Genomic DNA, 21,748 nt, shown 5'->3' on the forward strand with positions numbered 1-21,748 from the left:
CCATTATAAGATTAACTGGAACCTGCGGGGCGCGGTTAAAGACTGCGGGCGTAACAAGCTTCGCTGACACTGCGGTCAGGGTGCTGATGTAGCAACCCCCGCCCCACCAACACCGGCACTAAACTCCGGCACACAGTCGGAGAAAATTTGCAATTAGCCATCCTTTTTCGTGAAGCGGCCCATATTCGGAGCTTTATATGGTTAATTTCGGCATAAAAAAGTTTCAGAAGTGAATTTTGTAATGGAATAGCAGAGATCTGCGTGACCTAGCTAGATTCAGAAGACTACCTGATCTCAGGTCAGTTGTGTAGCCTATGTAAATGTTGGGGCGTGACTGTTCTCTTAAGGTTCCGGATTTTGAGACGCTTACGCAAGCAACTCAGCTTTGTTGGGATTCGCCCGTTTTCAGAGGCAGTTTCAAAATATGAGATTTTCATAGTAAAGGGGTGTCAGTGGGATTTTGAGCTTCTATATATGTCCTATTTACCCACCAAACTGTCGTTATTCAACTATGACAGGGTAAAATCGGTTTTGCATTCTATCACCCCTTTAATGTTTTGGATAAGGCTAACATTTCACAAAGCAAAATGTAACGTATATTTTTTATCTTTCACAATTTATACTACATGATCAATATGGTTTAAAGTATTCTAATGCATACACAGAAACTACTAAACTACTATTTTTTTGGCCCAAACTAAAACAATTGTTTTCACATCAAAACTTCTCCAAATCTTCATCACCTGGCCAAATCCTCAAAGGAGGTATTCCCTTTCAAACTCTTCACATTCTCAATGACTAACCATCCAGAACACCTTCAAGGTTGACTAGCTGGCAAGTCATAACCTGTTGACTTCTTCTCACAGAAGTACATTTTTGTAAGATGAAATGAGGTAACAACAATGCCAATGTAATTGGTGTAAATCGTATATGTATAATTGTAATTTAATTACTGAAAGTAATATTTATGTTTAGGTCTGAACACGGCCCAAATATGTCAACACCCTCAGGTGCTGTTGAGCTTGGGCTGAGACATCTACTGTGAAACCCCAATGGCAGGTTTCATTTAGGCCCACTTTGATTTTTTTTGTCACTGGCAATTATCAGTGATTCAGTCTCTTCTTCTGGGCTGGGAATGTTTTTTGCCCAGAAGCAGTTGAAACCCATTTAAAGCCTATTGTGTAATTTATAAAGACTTCGGATTTTACCAAAATAAGGCTGAAAATAAAACAAGTCTCTCTCTCTCTCTCTCTCTCTCTCTCTCTCTCTCTCTCTCTCTCTCTCTCTCTCTCTCTCTCTCTCTCTCTCTCTCTCTCTCTCTCTCTCTCTCTCTCTCTCTTTCTTGCTGTGGTTCTCTCACACACACAGCCTCACTCTTGAGATTGTTGCGCCCCTGCTCAGTAACCATTGCTCTAGTTCCCACAAGCTCGAGCACAGCTCATTTCAGAGAGTAGTACTTGTGAGGGTAGCAGACCCAAGATAAAATTAATTAGGACTCTGGCAGCAGAGGATCAGGCAGAAAGAGGGCCAAAACAACGGAGATGGTGTCAAAGGAGTAACTTGACATTTTGGACTTCAGTATTTTCTTCCCCATCTGGCTCACATCATGGCAGACCAAAATCCCCTAAGTTGGCACTCGAGATTCCAAATGCTAGCGCTGCTGGCATTTATCATTAAACCCAATAGGTAGCACTAGCTGCGAGCTAGCTCATTAGTTCTTAACCAAAGCCACTAGTTTCAAGGAAGAATGCAACACTAATGATGTGTTTTTATGTTAGCTCAAAAACAAATTAAGATTTCTCTTTTTTTCATGATGCAAAAACCCCTAGAGAGGACAAATAATACACAGACAAATCCCAAATGTTCAATCTTGTTAAGATTAGGAGAAAATTAATTGTGACAAAATGTGGAACACACACAATAGAAAAATTGTGAAAGTAAATGACAAAGGGAGGAGATGTGGACATACACTTTATTGAGATAAAGGAGAGAGATGCGAAAAAATTGTGTACTGTGTGTGAGTATGCGGAGCGAGAGAAGGCAAGAGAGAAAAGCATGGGCAGTAATGTGTCTGTAATAAGGTCAGAGGCAGAAGTCCATTATGAAACTCCCTTGAGGCTCTATTTATAGTGACCTAAGGAGGGAGGGAGAGAGGGAAGGATGTAGAGAGCAAGTGTGATGGGGAAAAAGCAGAAGAGTTTCAGTTGAAGAGGTAAAGGAGGGAGGAGAGATGAAGGCTGAGAGAAGGAGTTTGCAGGGGGGCAGTGAATGAAAAGATGCCAGAGAGCAAAGCAGGGAGGCGAAGTGTTGGGGAAGGAGTGAAGATGGAAAGGCGAGAAATGTGGATAGAAGATGAGAGTGGGAAGTGTGGAAAGGTTCCAGAGAAAGAGAGAGAGAAAGAGGGGAAAGATACAGGGGAGGACTGAGAAGAGGAGAGGAAGACAGCAGGGGAGAAAGAGAGTTTGGCTAGGCGAGGGAAAGAAACAGTCGTGCGGTCGGAAAGCATGAGGGTGTTAAGGAGAGACGGTGGAGAGGAGGGATAAGAAGTCGAGAAAGAGACATTGAGCCTCCAGATGGAGAAAGGCATGAACAGTGAAATGTCTGATCCAATTTTATCTCCAGCTCTGAACAAAATAGCCAAAATATGGGAAAATCTTCAAATTAAATAAGCCTGTAAGCTGTTCTTTATCATTTGAGTTGAGGCCATCTTTATTTTGTGTGTGTGTGTGTGTGTGTGTGTGTGTGTGTGTGTGTGTGTGTGTGCGTGCGTGCGTGCGTGTGCGTGTGTGTTTGGTACCAGTTTGTCCTCACCAAGATAATCTAATAAACTGGGCTCAGCATGGTGTTATTTTTCCTTTCTGAAATAAACAGGAGGAGCAGTATGAAGCAGAAGGGATGAGGAGATAGGTAATAGGGGAAAGAAGGATGGACAAAAGGAAACACAGAAAAGCAGAAGAAGGAAAAAATGATGAAAGCCATGAGGAAGAAGAGACGTAGTCTTGCACAGTGGCTGGGTGGGTAGGGGTCGTTGTGAAATGCGCCCCTGGGGAAGTGACCGAAGAGAGAAGGATGGCTGAATCTCTGTCATTCCTCTAAACCAAGAGGAGAGTGAAACTAGGCTGCAAGGAAAAGGGAAAAAAAGAAGAGAAAGGTGCACAGAAAACGTGAATATAAACAGGTTTTCTAAAGGAATCGGGAAAGACATCACAGACCAAGATGAAAAAGAGCGGAGGGACGTTTTTGGGCAGATAGAAAAAAAAAAGTAATCATAAAGACAGACCAGCACAGAGAGATACTGACAGGTGAAAAATATGCAGACACCCACGGTGAACACAGAGAGAGCCAGGTGGATAGTGAGATGTGGATCATGGAACACAAATGTACACACAACCAGCCAGCCGTACTATCAGTTGTCAGCCACCCAGAAAAAAACATTATCCTATCTCCCTGAAAATAGAAGTCGTTCCCCGGCCAGTGTTTTGATATTCTAATGCACTGCCCTGCGCTGGCTGCTTGTATTAATAGCGATGCTGAGCTGTGATAGTAGAACATGAATGAAAGCGAAGTCTTGCATTTCCCTTAGGCCTGGGGTAAGGGAGACAAAATCCATCTGGAAGATAACATTACACAGCAACTCACACAAGTTTGTACCCCCACAAGCTCACATAAGACTATGCATATGAATGAGATATTCCATCTGCATGTGGATATGTGGGGGTGTGCGTACAGTACAATTGTGTGTGTAATACAAAGTGAGACTTTGCTGACAGCATTACACAGCTGATAACTGTTCTTCATGATTGTGAGATGACTATAATTATTTTTCTCTGACTGTCCATGTGGTTTTCTACTTGTTTTTTTTTATCTTTTTCTCTCCTACCTGGATGCATTTCTTTTTTATCATGGTGGTGTTAATATTCAGTTTCAGACAGACACTTTGATGTGATTAAACAGTTTTACGAATTACGCTTGTGATGATTTGCAAACTGCAATCCTTTGGTAAAAGAAACGCATATATACAGTACGTATTATGTTGTGAATGCGTTGGGGCTAGTTGTAGAAATTCTATTATGGCAAATTTCTTCTTTTCTTGAGTTCGGTGTAGTCAGAATTTTACCTAGCGTGATTGAAGAGAGATTGAGGGAAGAGACTTGCCCTAAATGGCCTGCCATTTCTGGTTCTTACACCAGTGACCTAGTTCAGAAGGAGGAGGTAGATTTAAAACTCGCAGCATAGCCAAAGACTGAAACAGATTGGTTTTCATCTGGTGTTACCGTGATCGCAGTGGCTGATAGCGTGACATTTAGGGTTCCACCCACGTACCGAGTCATATGTAAGACACATACGAAAAACTGTAACCAAAGCCTCATCGCTTGGCGCTCAACCTTATAGGGGGTAATCTGATTTTAACCCCTGCTTTGGATCATCCTGTGCTGCCCAGTGAGGTGCATCAGTACCCCTAAGCTGACTCGTGCCACAGAAACTGGAGATAAGCGCTGGCTTAGTGGCCACTTCAGGACAAACGAGGCGTACCTGCTTCCCAGTTCTTATGTGGAGAAGTATATTGTATACCTTCCCTCTTTCTCTTTCTTTCTAGTATAGAAAGTATAGAAAACTGCTTTCCAAAAATCTTGTTGCTGGCCAGATCACATGCAAAAAGATGCTTGAAACACGGAAATGTGCTTAACGGGAGAGAGTAAGACAAAGAGGAAAGACAATGACAGAGGCAAGGAGTGAAGCTGTACAATAATGAAGAAACCGCCATAGATGCACATACAGTCCTGTGAAGTGTGTGTATGTGTGTACATGTAACGTTTGGCAGAGACAGCCATAAAAAATAGCAGCTGAGTGCTCTCACACTGCCTACCTGCAAACACCCACTCATCAGCTGCTCCTGTGCTGTGCGTGAACTTAAACTGTGCCCAATTGAATACATGTGATATGTCCAACCGTGAGTGTGCTAGTGTCAATCTGACTCTTAACCAAGCAGCCTCTGAAATGGTGTTCATGCCTTGAGTCAAGTGCAGTAAAGAAATGTTGTCTTTTTGTTTTCTTAATATTAGATAATTTTATTAATTCGCCCATTTTATTGTTTAATAACTCTTGTTTCTTCTGGAATTTTATGACCTCATAATACAAAGAGATCATTCTGACTGGATGAATTGGCTTTATGCATCATCTCTTCTGTTGTTTTTTCAGTTCATTGGAGTGTTGCAGAAATTCCTAACCTCATTGATGTTTTTGCCTGTTGCAAAACAATTAGTATGCGCAATTGGAGTTTGTAGCAAAGACTGAAGTTATTTAGGAAAAGTCAGGGGATCATCAAAGGCAGTAAGCTTTATCCCCCAGGGACCATAAGTGTCTGCAAATATTTGATGGTAATCCATTCAGTAGTTGTTGAGGTATTTCAGTACGGACCAAAGTGGTGGACCGACTCACCAACCATCCCTAGAGCCTAACAAACTAAATAAATGCTAACAGAAATAAGTTGAATATATAAATTGAAGCATGATGTTAGACCTATGTAGCACCCAAAACATGGAGTTGTATTTACTAAAAAGAGGTAATTAGAACAGAAACTACATAAACATCCATGTAGGCAAATGTACAAACACTCACACAAGTGGTCATTGATCAGAGACTAAAGCTATTATAGTCTTGTACTGGTCTCTTTAGAGCCTCCAGAATTCTGCTATAGAACATAAATACTCACCTACTGTATATTCACACATATTCAGATGTACAAAATACACTTAATATTCAACTACTGAGGCAATAAGATGCACACCACACATTTGCATACATGCACATGCGCATACAAATGCATAAATGTGTGCCATTGCATAGACCTACAGTTTTCCTGTTTAAAAATGCATGTGCATTGACAGCCCTCCTTCCATACACAACACACACACACACACACACACACACACACACACACACACACACACACACACACACACACACACACACACACACACACACACACACACATACACACACTAATATGCACTTTGGCTGCACTCTAGCCTGATAACTGGAGGCATCTTACTGAATTGTAATTTGGGAATAAATAAAATATGGATGTCAAATCCAACACTGTGTGTGTGTGTGTGTGTGTGTGTGTGCGCGCACACTGAATGTGGCTGGAGTCGAATGTGTGTGTGCCTGTTGGTGTGCGTGGTATGTCTCATTATTCAGAATATGAATTAACTGTGCTTTACTGCACAATGTCAATGTATAAATATAGTTACCAAGCAGTGATGCCTCTCTAACACATACAAAATGTTGAATATCAAAAAGTTATTCATAATTTTTTCTGGTGCTTTATGTTAACACTATTGTAGAGAGAAAGGAAATCAAATAAAAATCTGACTTCAGGAGTAAAAAGGACCTACGGAAGGAGTATATTGTATTATTTGCTATTTCTCTTTCTTGCTCTTTCTGTTTCTTGATATTTGTTTTTTCTTGAACCATTTTCCTTATTTCTTATATGCAAATCTCACTCTCACAAATAAGTCTATAGTCTGCATTATGCATCTTACATAACCATTAGGCCACCTGGATACCCCTGATACCCTATTTGTTTTCATTCTACAAATATTGCATCTATTTACTTCTTTCTTAACTGAGGCCAGCTGTGGCCTGACAGAGTCACCCCTCTGCAGAAATGGTCGTAAATCTAGTTCCAGGCTTTAGCTGGGGCCTTACATGTCACACACAATGAAAGTCTGTGGACGCCAACCAGCTGTCACAGTCTGGTCCCGCATTGAGATACTTTAGCTTTCAAGTACTTTGTGCTATTATGAATTGCCTAGTATAGCCCTGAAAGCCTGGGGGGATATATAATTGACTATGGCAAGGAGTGTGCTGTGCATGATATATTATTTCTTCCCTGAGTTATTTCTGTCATCATGGTTAGCTACCCAGTCTTTGAGGAACTCCTCTTCCACGTGAAATAATGCAGCTGTTCATTTGTAATGGATTTAATCTAAAAGCCCAACAAATCTACAACCAAATATGAAAATCAATGCAATGAAATACAGTTCAACACAACATCTTCACAAACTACAGGGTCAAAAATGACCTAAAGTTGAACCAATAGCTCTAAAAAAAAAACAACTGTTAGGTCACGACTGTGATCATCTACATAAAGATATGATTTAGTGTAGGACTGCGTTTTTAGTGTATACTTTTGTTTTTCTGAAGTCTATACTCAAAAATATGTAAATTCAATTATCCCTTTGGACAAAGGTAATGGAGTGATTGAGTTCTCTCAATTTGCATGTCTACTCGTGTCTTGAATAATGTGACTTTTATTAAAGTGGCAATTGAGGATAAGCGCCTGATTAAGTTTCCAATGGATGCAGATGATGTGTGGTTGCCTGGTGTCTTGTTTCAAAAGGAAACTGACTCTCCAGGACACGGTGTATAATTCTGTCATGCTATGTCAAGTATTTCATCTGACTCAACCCGCCCTTGTTTTATTTATGAACATATTTGACTCTAAAATGCACACACCACCAAACACCTGCGTACTGGCAGTGTATATTTGATTTGTCTTTTGTGAACCAGCATACCGTTGCTGGTCTTTGCTTTATCACCATCATCTGAACCACATATCATCTGACAACTACTCTGGATAAGGAAGAGAGAAAAAACAAACTGAAATACATGAAGTAAAGGAAAACAAAATAGGACGATTAAAAAACTTTATCCTGTTTTGTGTCTATTGGTGCTGTAAACAGTTCCTGAATGTCTTGATGTAACAGACTCTGGATGGAAGTTCCAATGGGTTATTTAATTTGTTATTTTGTGCTTGCAACACAAAAGAAAAAAAAAACTTCTGGATTACAACAGGCTTTGCAAAAAACAATGGCATGCAGGGCTGAAAAAGTTACGAGTAATGGCCTGAAAAAAACATTACCATTCAGATATATTGAAAAGGCTCATCTCAATGACTGCTCTTTCCACCAAAGCCATTCCTAGAGGTACAGTAGCAATAATATTCTAAATGCCTTTATAGATAGAAAAGGTTTAACTCACAGGTCTTGAGACAAAAACTGGATAAACAAAAACGTACTCACACATATGTGTTTTTTCAAAGCATAAATACTATTTGAGCACTGAATCCTCAATAGTGTTAGACATTTATTTTCAACAACAAAAAAAATGCAATAATATCAGCAAATTGTGGTAGAGCTAAAGAAGAAGAGAGAGACACTGACGAAAGCAGGCAGTTCATAGTATCCATAGTATCCATATCTATCCATTTCTACCACTGTGTGTGCTGTGCATGTGTGATCCTAGTATGTGTGCTGCATGCTTCTGTGTCATGCTTTAGTGCATGCTTGGATGAAGACATGCTCTTAAGGGTTTACTGGTATTTCTTTCTGTTTGCATGTTTTTCCAGGCCTGTGTGTGTGTGTGTGTGTGTGTGTGTGTGTGTGTGTGTGTGTGTGTGTGTGTGTGTTTTGGGGTATGATTGCGGGCAGATATTCTGTGGGCAGGATATCTGGGTAATATGAGTGCTGAGAATGAGTATTTGTATTTTCCTGTTAAACAATGTGTGTGTTTGTTAGACGGATAGGAGAGACTCTGAGAGGAAGAGAGATAGCAAAAAAAGGAAAAATGTGTGAACCCATGTTTTTGTTCTTTTTGTTTTAGTGTACACTGTTTTTGCACTGTGTGTGTGTGTGGTTTTTTTTGTTTTTTTTTCATGCATCTATATGTGTGACTTGTGTAATTTGGCAGTGTCTGAGATTGATAGGGATTGTTCCAGCATTGTTTTCTTAGTTGGTCGTGTGTGTGTGGTGTAGATAGTGGTTGCAGGACAGGATTAGCGATGAAGGGGTAGAGGTTTTAAAAGTGTGTCTATTTACGGGATGTGTGTATGTGTGCCTGTTTCTCCTTTTGCGTATATGTTTTTGCAGCTGCTGTTGATTCTAACTAGCTGATAAGAGGGTTAGACGTATGATCTCATGATTTCCACGGCTACTGCACTGATACACATCGTAGACCACTTACCAAGAACACAAAACCCTAACACGCACTTGCACAGACACACCTACACTCTTACCCATGAGGCATTTTGACCCTATATGGCTGCGTTTGGCTTGCTTTAGGACACAAACACGGTTGCATACCTCTGGTTTTCTCAGCCTTAGAGTCTTGAAAATAGAAAGCAGTGCTAGGGATCAGCGTTGTTGTTTAGTGGCCATACGGGGGGCATATTTTGGAGGACGACAAATATTCACAGTTGTGAGGAAATACGAAGTAAGTAACAAGTATCCTACTCATTTACTTTCCATCAAAGTAGTACTAAAAAAAACAACACACAAGCCTTGCAACTCTGCATAGAACACTATTAGAAGTTAAAGTGAGTATTTGAGATAGTTTAAAATATTAGTAGAGACATTTCAGCAACACCTTGACAATGGTATGTATGTTCCTTTCGTCCATAACCAAATCTATGCCTATGAGTCTTCACACTGGGGCTGGAGGCTGCTGGTCTGTGTGCCCTGTAAAAAATACATCAAATACATACAAATACAATGTTATTTGGATTTTATGTACCTGGGTGGGAATCAATCTACCTGGGCGGGGTGTCCAAGTAGAACCTATGTATGGGAAACACTGTTATAGTTTTCCTTCCAAAATCTACCTCTCTCCTTTCTTTCCCTCTGTCATTTATCCATTAAGCGCTCTATCCATATAATAGATCAGCTCACATTGTCACTGACATTTGAAAATGATTGGCTACCTTTGATGACATCATTCTTAGCAGATTTGTGTACAGGCCTACAGGCGCGAGCAAGGGAAAAAATGGGTGTTTTGCCCCCGGTGCATATTTACTACATGGCGTAAATCGAACCTGGACATTGTTCTGCTACAGCCATCCATTACTGATGACAGCATTCAGGCAAGACGTTTATGAGGTGGGCTGTTAGGATCAGTAATTCACTCTGTCAGGAGATCAGAAGAGAGCAGGGTGGGTAAAGAAGTGAAGGAGCAAGAGGAAGGGAGAAGGTTTAGGAAGAAGAAGATGAAGGAGTAAACATGGGGGGAAGAGAGAGAACCAGAGAGGCAAGGGTAGCGCAAAAGAGAAAGAAAATAGTTGGCATTTCTGAGACAAAGCTTTTCTCAATTCCACCCACCCTTTTCTCTGGCTATCATGTTTCTGGTGCCAATCAATATTTTATAGCTGTCGCTCACACAGCGCCGCATACCCCACCCCACCCCCAGCTCTCTGAATGACAGATGAGGGTGAGAATGGGTGTTGGGGGCAAAGTGAAAAGTGGGAGAGAGGGGTAGGAGTGGTGGAGAAACATAAAGTAACAAGAAATGGCAATAGAGAAAGAGGAAGAGGCTGACAGAAATGGGTGAAAATGACACTGGATAAATAACCAAGAGTGGGAGAAAATTTCCTACAGATAATGAAATTATGCCGTGAAAGTGACTACTGATTTTATACTCGCAGAGAACTATTTACAGAACTGAGAGAACATGTCAGCTTTTTGACATTGTAGTGGAAAGTTTTTATCTATCATACTGTCTTTTATATGCTATCCATTACTGCATGTTTTTTTATATTTTCATGACTGTATATGTATTTACTTTTATACAATATTTACTCTGTTTTCTTTATGATATTATAATATATCAGTTATAGAGATCCATTATAAGTACTCAGACTGCTTGCACTCTGTTAAACTGTCTCCTTCTACTTGCAAGAGAATAAAGAAAATAACATAGATAAGTCCAGTGTGTCAGACAATCTTAATTTCCAGCTTCATCACCGAACACCAAAGAGATTTTCCACAACAACATCAAAGTGGGGATGCCGCCTGCTCATTATTTGTCCTTTTTGATTCTTGTTTTACCTAAGCTGCTTTTAGCTCATAGCCCACAGCACTCTGCTATTTACCAAGATAAGGACGACACACACATTTAAAGGAATGTGTGTGTTTGTGTGCACAGGCGTATAAATGGACAATTATCTGTTGCATTTTCTGTATATTGTGTTTTTGTAAGTGTTTCTGTGTGACTGTAGCCGTGACTCATCAAAAACCTTAAAGCTGTGTCAAAAATGTTCCCTGAGTCAAAGCTCTCCAGGTGAGGCAATCAAACACAGAAAAAGATCTAGGCGGTCTTAATGAAACTGGATGGAATGGAGGGGATATACAAGTTACAATTTGTTTGTGTGTGTGTGTGTATGTCTGTGTGTGTGTGTGTGCGTGCGTGCATATGTGTGTGTGTGCGAACAGTTTAAATAAGTGAAAGAAAGAAAGTTGCCTTCCTTTCCCTCCCACCTGCTCTTGTAATCCTCTTGTGTATTGGTGACCTTGGCAACCTAGTGACAAAACATTCTTTGTGTCGCTTTGATTGAGCTCACAGGTGGGCGTGAAGTTTGGACACACTGAAAGTGAAGGAGAGAGAGAGAGAGAGAAGGATGGAGGAGGATACAGTTCTTGGTGCCCTTAGGGTTGGCCAAATGAGCACTCTGTCTGTTTCCGATTTTTTTCAGCAAGACAAACAAATTTCAGTGGAATTGCACTGATAGTGGATTCACTGGCAAAGTAAATTAGTGGAAATTTCTGCATCACGTAAAGTAGCACTGTTGAATAAGAGCTACCCATCTTGGCAGAGCTGACCTTAAAGATACCAGAGAGTCGAAGAGTCTTATGTTGCACTCTCCACTTTTAATTTATCCCCCCTCTTTTAAAATATGAATTTCTCCACAACAGAGGAGTGGTTTGCAGACAGTTATAAGGCACGGATCGAGGGTACAAACATATCTTTTGAATATACTGTGCAAACTTATTTAACATTAGTGACTTTTTGATCTGAATTTTAGTTTGTTGGTGATTAATGTATCTGAATTCCATGAGGGAAGGTATATGACGTGTGGAGATTTGGGATGTGTGTGCTTTGGCTCCTGAGCCTCTGCGACCTGTTGTTACCCATAACGCCCTTCTCTGCATAGGTTCACAGAGACATTTGTGTATTTTTGCAGATACAAAAATCTGAATCTTGTGGCTTTTTTGTGTGGAAATAACTCCAGCCATAAGGTATCTACAAATGGACACGGCATAAGCTGCTATTTAAATTTGCATTTTATGGCTCAGTGGAAGAAAATTGTACCCTGTCCAGGTCACCGGCTTGAGACACGGCAATTATTAGTGATCAGATGAGACTGACATTGTCTCATACACACTCAGTTCATGGGACAATGCTGCTCACTGGTGTGAATCCCAGAACAATAATTAATGAATAAAAGAATGCAGCATTTCCTTACTGAAACCACTTTTGTCCCTGTTTGTCCGCAAAGCCGGTTGATAAAACAAAGCCTGATTGAGCTGGAAATCTGTGATAATACTGAATAGCAGTGACTCTCGAAATTAACCTTTTCTTTTCCTCCTTTCACAGTGAGAGATGATGATGATTTCCTGAGTCTGAGTGAACTCCCGGAAACCTTCCCCTCCGACCCTCCGGAGCCCTTACCTCACTTCCTGTTTGAACCTGAGGAAGGCTACATTGTCAAGAATAAACCTGTCAATCTCTACTGCAAAGCAACGCCTGCCACGCAGATTTACTTCAAGTGCAACAGCGAGTGGGTCCATCAGAAAGACCACACTGTGGAGGAGAGGGTGGACGAAAACTCAGGTGCGTGAATTCCAGCACACGCACATCACGTCATGTACACACAAACATGCACTCAGATCTAATCAGAGAGTGCAGTAGTGCAAAGAAAGTGGACGGATCAGATCATACTTTGAAAAAATGAAACACTGTTTAACTCAGAGTAAAATAATAAGCATGAATGCACTGCTGATGTTGGCACTTTACTGGTAAACATACAACAGGTCAGCTCACAATATACATGCATTACAGTTTTTTTTTATTACTAAACGACACTGGTCATAACTGAAGCCACATGGCAAAACTCTAACCACGGTCTGCATTACCAACAGTCACCTGAGCTAAACAGTTCACATCACCTGCAAAACTCATTCCTAACAACACAACTCTTCACACATGTCTCAAAACAGGCTCAGAGCAGCCAAACACTATGAACAATCCTCATCTAGATAACACACACTGTCACTCAGAACACACTGAGAGTAAAAACACTAGCATCAAATCAATACAGGAAATAGAAACTTTTAATCTTTACAGTTTGTATAGTTTAAGTGACTTTACACTGATCAATATTTGCTATAAGAAAGGAGTTAAATTATTTTCTTTCCTTTTTTATTTTTTTTATTATATAAGTTTTGAGGTAAACAAGAATGAATGAAAATCCTCAGTTTGCTTACCTATATTACTAGGTACATAATAGATCAGAAGTTTTTACGTAATCAACAAATTGGATGTCTTCTCTTGCCATGAACCTACATTATCTCTAAATACAAATGACTGTGGTGTTCCCATTGCTTACGCCTCCATTACTTTGTGAAAAATAGTTAAGTGCGCAGTTTTACTACAGTAAAGGAAGTGTTTTTCACATTTTCACAACTGTGTATATAACCTCAGAGATCCAACCTGGACATATTGGTATCTTTGCTCTTTTACCTGTTCACTTTCTCTCAAACAGTACAATGCATAATTATTTCATTCTTATTTGGTGTTTCTTTATTTCCCTATATACTGTATATACAGTATGTGTTCACTAACAAGTCTAAAACAAGAAACCATTGCAATCAGCAGTGTTTGATAGGCACCAGACTGAAGTCTATTCTGTTTTGAATGTGTGGTTAACAGTTTTGACAGCAGTGTGTTAGCATTTGAACAAACTGCTATAGATCCACATAGTTGTGCAGGTTGTGGTTAAAGGTCCCATGGCATGAAAATTTCACTTTATGAGGTTTTTTAACATTAATATGCGTCCCCCCAGCCTGCCTATGGTCCCCCAGTGGCTAGAAATGGCGATAGGTGTAAACCGAGCCCTGGGTATCCTGCTCTGCCTTTGAGAAAATGAAAGCTCTGATGGGCCGATCTGGAATCTCCTCCTTATGAGGTCATAAGGAGCAAGATTACCTCCCCTTTCTCTGCTTTGCCCACCCTGAGAATTTGGCCCACCCATGAGAGAGAGATATCATGGCTTTCAAACGAGCAAAGTGGAAGTTGGTCAAGGCCACACCCCCACCCTCCACCTTGCCCCCCCTCTCTCCTCCTCAATAGCTACAGACACAGAAATGGCACATACTAAGGAAAGCTCATTGTGGGACTGGCACTAGGGGCTGTAATTCTGCACCAAGGCTGAATTTCGGGAAACAGACTTCAGCTACAGTATTATGGGACCACTAAGGTCTATATAAAAGCATCCAAAGGGCACCATGTCATGGGACCTTTAAAGCCATGGGATAAGTGTGTAGAGTTTTGAAAACTTTGTTCAAGCAATGAAAAACGAACTAGAGTTTGGTCCACATGAACTGCTGCTGTGAGTTTTGCGAATGTTACTCCAGTTTTGCCCCTGTCGTCTAGCAATTGAAAGAAACTGTAAGGGACTGTTCGTTATTTATTTCAGGGGCCACCGGAGGAGTTTTTGGATCTTTAATCAAAATAGACCTGACCCTCCCTTCACCAATAAAATTTTTTGATGCATTCTGTACTGGTTTGCACTTGGCAAAGATACCCAAATAGCCATTGTTTTTTTACAGCCATGACTTATGTGACTAAACCTCTGCATTCTCATTTTACACATCACACTCCTCTGTTATGGTGTGGTGGCCATTTCAGTAGATTTACTCACTAACATAGTTGTGGAAACACAATAAGCATGGAATCTAAATGCACACTTCCTGCATTACTGCATTACTTCAAATACTAAGTTACTCATCTAGTAAACTAGTATTCACATGAAATAAAACAATAAATCATTGAGACCATTCAACAAAGGACACTGGGAAATTACAAATTCAACACTGGTTGCTATGGACTCGTCACTAGGCTTCCTCACTAGGCTTCCTCATCATTTTAGCATAATAGGTAAAGCTGCCAAAGGTGAACATTATCCAAAACTCCATTTCTCAGACAAGCGTCAATTTGGGAGCTTGCATGCTACCAGTCCTTCCTTCTCAAATCCCTTGAAAAGGCTGTTGTTTGCACAATTTCACAAATAATCACTGGAGACCCTCCGTCTCATGCATGCTCTCCTGGCTGGTGCAGTCCGCGAGCTTCGACTTTTCAAAATAAAAGCTTGCGTCTGGTATGTTTTCATACGGTGTTTTGGATGTTTTTGAACTAAACAGTACGGCAATCATGCTAATGAATAAAATTAGCAGATGTCTTAGTTACAACACGATGGAGCTAGCAAAGCAGTTTTGTGTTTATATGTGCGAGCGGGGTTTATTCAGTTTGAGAAATCCCACAGTCGCTAAAGCTCCAGCTCGAATTGTCCGGCTGACTAAACAGGGAGGGACCCATATGCTAGCAATAGGGGCCGAGACTCAGAGAGCTACATGGAGCTACATGGATAAATATGCACCAAACAAACCACTTTGAAATTTTGCTCTTCTCATGAATACAAAAGTTGGATGACCCTCCCCCCTAAACAAAAAACAAAATGGATGACCCTCCCATCAACAAAGAATAAAAAGACATGACCCTCCCCTATTTCCCTCCGGTGGTCCATTCCATAAATACTGAACGGTCCCTAAATACATATTTTATTTCTACAAAGGATGTTACTTACTAGACTATTTGTACTACATGTGTCCTGATGAGCAGACCATTTAAAGGTATTTGAACACACTAAGGTGCACAGGTGTAAATTAAAATCAAGTTATTTTTTTCCTCTTTAAAGTTGAAGTAACAATCTCATTTAAATAAATGTTCTTTTTTAAGTCACTATCGCCGAATGATGTAACACAATGGTGATTGAGCCTATGGCCAACTGATGAATGCCCTTGCATTTGCAGTATTATGAACTGGTTGTCTGTGGCGACATTCCCAAGAAAAATCAAAAGCGGTTTACAGTTAGTGACGTGTTTTCCATCACCCAGCAGTGGTTGGTCTGCCAGAGCGGGTAGGTGGAGCTAGCGCAACAGACTCGCTCTTAAAGATGCAGTAGGTAAGTCTTATAAAACTAACTTTCTGTCATATTTGCTGAAACTGACCCTATGTTCCAGTAGAACTAGATGAATTATGTAAAAAAAAATAACAGCTCCTCTGGCACCTCCTACAGCCTGTAGTGCCATTGGCAAAATTCCACCGCTCCCGGTCAATTTTCTCCAATCAGGGCCACAGGGGTTGTCTATCTGCCTGTCAATCACTGCTCAGGCACACGCATATATAGCGTTCTCCCCTCCCCCCTCCCCGTGCACGAGCTGCAGAAAGGTTTTCCAAAACTCTGTGAATAATGGAGTGGCTTTTCAGAGGTGGCGTGGCTGCAGGATTTTAAAGATCTGAAGAACGATGCAGATGTAGCCACATTTCCTCTCAACAGGTAACATAATTACCATGAATGATTTATCTTTCACTTGGTTATTAGTAGTCAAAAGTCCACAAAGCTACGTTGGTGAGGATGATAGTAACGGAACGATAGTAACGGTCTGATATGATGCTGAAATGGCTAACGGTAGCCTGCTAGTTAGCATCGTTTTACTGTTGGTGAGTAAAGTTAACATTGTGTTGGTGTTTAGTTATTGAACATGTTGTCTGACATGCCGGCAGTTCTGTCAAACTCCGTTGTGTGGGAGGGGCTTAGGAGATGGTTTGGGCTGCAGCAGAAAGGGGGGAGGGACTGAGAAGTTGTCAATGTTCAAATTTGTTGGCAAAGTCCTGGCTCTTCACAATCTTACCTACTGCAGCTTTAAACTCCTGTGTGTAAAGCGGTGTACTGTTTTTTTCGTTCTCTGCTAGTGTTGGGAGTAAACGGTTACTGTGGCCGAAGAAATAAAGAAAAGAGCCAATACTACAGTCGATTAAACTTAAAAAAAAACATATAAGCCATAGGTGCTGCCAAAGAGAACGAAACGGAGATCTTCGAGATTGTATCTTTAAGTTGACCTCTTTGCCTGCATATTGTTTATGTGCCTGACAATAATGAGATTCCACTCTGTGTGATATAAAGTTGTCACACATCCAGAAAATGTGGTCAACATTTTTCCCAGGTTGTCTCACTGGTGCACTGTGAGCAAACAGGTTAAACCTATTAATCAGATGTTTAGTTATTTGTGCTGAAACCTAGGTCCCATGTCAGACGTGTGTACACAGCTGCCTGCATCACCAATGTTGTACTGCGATGTTCACAGGACAGTTTAATAGGATCCACAGTGATGTACTGGACTGCAGCCAAAGTTCCACTAGTGTCACTTGACAGCACATGGTATTATTCTACTGGCTAGGTAATGATGAATCAGGCTGTTGCTTTGGCAGGAAGACAAAGACATACACAACCTGTTTTTTTAGACTTAAGGTTGACATGAGCTCAGCTTATTGGTCTCCACCTGCTTGTTAATGAGCCTGAGTCCCCAGAGCGGGTGATTAAACACATGCTGAAAACTCCTAATATATAGTGCCTGCTCAATGAAATACACAGCGGGGTCAACAGTAGCACAAATCAGCACAGTTGTGGCTTAAACACTATGCTTTTTTTCTTGAGGCAGGTGAGCAAAATACATAGTACATATTTTATGCGCTCACTCTTTGATATCTGTCAGTGTGTATATTGTGCGGAAGCAGAACTTTTGACTCGGACTCAACCCAAGTTGACACATTGACTTGTCCACTGAAGATTTCCCCTTGTATTACAAAGCAGACCCTGGAGGCAAACATTGTGCTGGGTGTATAGCTGTATGTATAGCTGTGTGTGTGTGTGTGTGTGTGTGTGTGTGTGTGTGTGTGTGTGTGTGTGTGTGTGTGTGTGTGTGTGTGTGTGTGTGTGTGTGTGTGTGTGTGTGTGTGTGTGTGTGTGTGTGTGTGTGTGTGTGTGCGCATGTGTGTGCGCGTGACCAGTACAGTTTGATCTTCCCCCTGATTTAGCTGTCACACATGAATAGTCAAGGAAGAGGAGAATAAATGCAACAAAACCTGCAAGAAGTAAACATGAGAAAGGTGAAACAACAGGTATAGAAACACACACAGAGGCGCACACAGTGGTAAAGAATAGAATAATGTTATAGTCTCTGTTGGAGGGAAGGTTTCATGTCACACTACAGTATACATCCTTCTTACCTAGTTCATTGTCTTTCACCCTGTATACCTTGTTTGATTCCCTAAACATGTTTCTTTCAAACAGTTTTCTCCCTTTTTTTTTATCTCTCTCACTGGTTTCTCCCAGTCCCACATTTTTCTGAATATTAAATCTTTGCTCTCTCTTGGTTTGTGTTTTTCTTTAGCATATTTCATTTATCTTTCCTTTGTCTCGCTCTCTTGTGTCACTTTTAAATTTAATTCTTTCTTCTTTTTTCTTTTGAGTCATCTCCAAATCCTTGTTCTTGATCCTCATGTGTCCTGAGGAGGTTTTGCATCAAATCACTGACTGCGAGAAAGATTGGAAGGTGAAATTAATCTTTTATTCATTAATGTGTTGGTCGGTCTTGCTCCGTCCTATAGTTGGTACATGTCTTTCTTTCACAGCCTTTTGTGGACTTCCATAAGTGAAATGTGAGAGATGACTTATGTGTATTTACAAGAGGCATCCAGTATCCTCCTTCCAATCTGTCTCTTTACTTTTCTGTCTTTTTTTTCCTCCCATCTCTCACTGTTAATTACTGACATCACATCACGCGCAGCTGCAAGTCATTTATTAGTCTCCCATTAGCTGTTCATTTGCTAGCTGCTGGATTTCCAGACAGCGTGTTATTGAGAGGAAATTCTGTTTAATTAACGACCCATGGATTTAGGCTCTCATACTGTATGTGATGACACCATGAGGTCGTTCAAGGATCAGGATCACCCAGTCAGCTGACAAAACATCTGTGTATTTTGAACAACATCAAGTCCAGTTTATTCTTGACTTAAATTTCGATGGCTGTCTTGCAACCACATTAACAACAGTTATACCATGGTCTGGGTGAATACTCGATTCTGATTGGCTGCAGGGTGTCCATAACAAAGTGATGTAGGACACCTACTAAAGGAGTTTCGGTGAAATTAATGCGCTACATTAAAACAAAAAGTAAATGTGAATCTGTTATTTCCAACTCGTCCTCTGAACACCATAGGATGGTGCTAACACACCCAAAAATCTGTGTAAGGAGGTTGGTCGGTGTGGTGGATGGGTCAAACAATTCAGGACTTTCACCCCGGAGGCCGGGGATCGCGTCCCGCATGTGGCGTTTTGTTTCCCCGTTAACCGTCCTGTTATTGTCGCGCGTTCCCTGTGGCCATCTCCCGGCGTGTGAGGCATCCTCCCTCACGGCCGTCTCCCGGCCGTTGTTTTTTTTCCTGAACCCAACCTTCGTATACATGGTTCCCATTCCCAAAACGAGATAAACGTGTTGTTGTACATGAATCGATAGATTAAAAATAACATGACAATTTCACGAACTGCCGTGAGACCATGTTGCATCTCACATTCCGTTCACTGTTCAGGTCGCTACTTCAGGCTGCGGCCGACAGTAACGTTTCACATCGCGGATAAAATTGTTCGTAAAAGTCGTTGTTCTGGGGATAATGACATGGCTGGATAGCTAGCTTGTCTTCTTCAACATACTGTCAAATTATTTTTACTGATTGCCAACTGTACACAATGTTATTGACTTTGGCTCCTATAGCATAGCGTTAGCTTTCTGGCTTGTAGCTGAGCGGACTGTAAATATCTCCCGTTGCTAAGGGAGGCAAGTTGTATCTATTACTATTACTATTATTACATGTCATTTAACTTTTATCCGAAGCGACTCACAATTTAGTGCTTTCAACTCTGAAGGTTCAAACTCCAGACAACAAGTAGTAAGTGCAAGTATATTAGCTTTAAATAAGCAAAGCTACAAAGAGCCATATGAAAGTGCAGGTTCAAGATTTTTTATTTTTTATTTTTTTTTTTTGTTTATCCGAGGTGTAGTCGGAAGAGATGTGTTTTTAGCCTTCGACAGAAAATGTGTAGGCTTTCGGCCATCCTGATGTCAATAGGGAGCTCGTTCCACCATTTGGGAGCCAGGACAGTGAACAGTAGGGATTTCGTTGAGTGATTAGTTCTCCCTCGCTGTGAGGGGGCAGCAAGCAGGTTGGCTGGACCTGGCCTGGATGTAAGCTGGGGCTGATCCGTTCGTGGCGCTGTATGCAAGTACTAGTGTCTTGAAGCGGATGTGGGCAGCAACTGGTAACCAGTGAAGAGAGCGGAGGAGCGGTGTAGTGTGAGAGAACTTGGGGAGGTTGAAGACAAGTCAAGCTGCTACGTTCTGAATGAGCTGCAGGGTCCGGACGGCACATGCAAGCAGGCCAATCAGGAGGGAGTTGCAGTAGTCTAGACGTGAGATGACTAGAGCCTGAACCAGAAGCTGAGCCGCCTTCTGCGTTAGAAGGGGACATCTCCTTCTGATGTTATGTAGCATCTAGTATCTAAGGTCCTTCCTATTCCTATTATTCTACTTATAGGATGAGAATGATTGTTCCAGGTATTAGTCAAACCATCAGGCGTAACCAGGGAAACAGCATTATTGTTTGTAAAAACTTTAGATTTCGATTGTGAAACTAATTAAAATATAAAGTAATATTTAAAAAAAGTTATTTGGCAAGTGACCGTGGTATAAGCGTGTTAATGTCCTTCGAGGTGTCCATTGTCAGGTATTACTGGACTTCGCATCGGATGGTTCACGCCTCGCCGTCATCCATTAATACCTGACAATGGACACCGCGTCGGGCATTAACCCTTAGCTACATATCTCATTTTGTGCAAAACTTAAATTTGATAATTCCATTTTAGAGTAATCATACTTTCTGCCTGTTGAAATAACCCTTAGGCATAGTTAAAACATAGATTTGTTTTTTATGTTTGATCTGCTTTAGATATGGTTTAATTTATGCTTAGTTTATATTTTACAAAGCCATCATAATGTCACTTGAATAAAACATTTATTGGCTGTATGCTACTTTGTACTGCTCCGGACACTTAATATCTTAAGCAAACCATAATCCATACAGATATACTCATGCAAATATAATGAATACATAGATAAACTGAGAACATTATGCAATATCAAGAGCTTTTGAGGTTTGGAGATGTCTAGAACTGGAGCATTTTCCAGGAAAATGGCTCTTTGCGTTTTAATTTTTAAAATCTATTCATCCTGGTTTTTTTTGCATGAATTTACAATCAACAAAGTTTTCTAGAACTGTACTATTTTATTAAATGCGTTATTCTCTGAGCTAAACTGACAAACAAATCAAACAGAAATCCTAATATAACGGGAACTCCATGATGCCTTTTTCTCTTATACAAAGCATTTAGGTCTCCTTTGAAAAAAAGACAATGCGATTATCAAGAGATTATAATACTAGATATATATTACGCAACACACTTCTAATGAATCATAAAACTGCTGTAGGTCTGTGCCTGGTGAATGAACACTGTATGTGTGCACTGTTTATGTTTATCAGTGTGAAAACCTGAACTCTGTAAGCTGTTTTCTCCTCTTTGTTTCCTGCTGTTTCACAGACACAGCTGGAAGCTATGGCCCCCATACTGCTTTTATTATCTCGGTCTTCTCACTCCCTTTATTCCTCTCTGTCTCTTCCTCTCCTTTTCTTCTTTTTCTTTCTCTTTGCTCCATGCTGTTTTGTGCTTTACTCTAATTTCCAC

At 40.7% G+C, this 21,748-nt stretch overlaps 1 protein-coding gene across 3 annotated transcripts in view; it reads left to right on the forward strand.

The window, feature by feature from the left end:
* Positions 1–21,748, forward strand: part of si:ch73-72b7.1 (netrin receptor UNC5C) — a 199,864-nt gene that overhangs the window by 83,738 nt on the left and 94,378 nt on the right. For all 3 annotated transcript variants that reach the window (XM_039802570.1, XM_039802571.1, XM_039802572.1), the window contains exon 2: positions 12,430–12,666. In XM_039802570.1, coding sequence (XP_039658504.1) covers positions 12,430–12,666 — 237 coding nt within the window. The remainder of the gene's footprint in view (positions 1–12,429; positions 12,667–21,748) is intronic.

Source organism: Perca fluviatilis, chromosome 6 (genome assembly GCF_010015445.1).
Source record: "Perca fluviatilis chromosome 6, GENO_Pfluv_1.0, whole genome shotgun sequence".
NCBI classification, from domain to species: domain Eukaryota; kingdom Metazoa; phylum Chordata; class Actinopteri; order Perciformes; family Percidae; genus Perca; species Perca fluviatilis.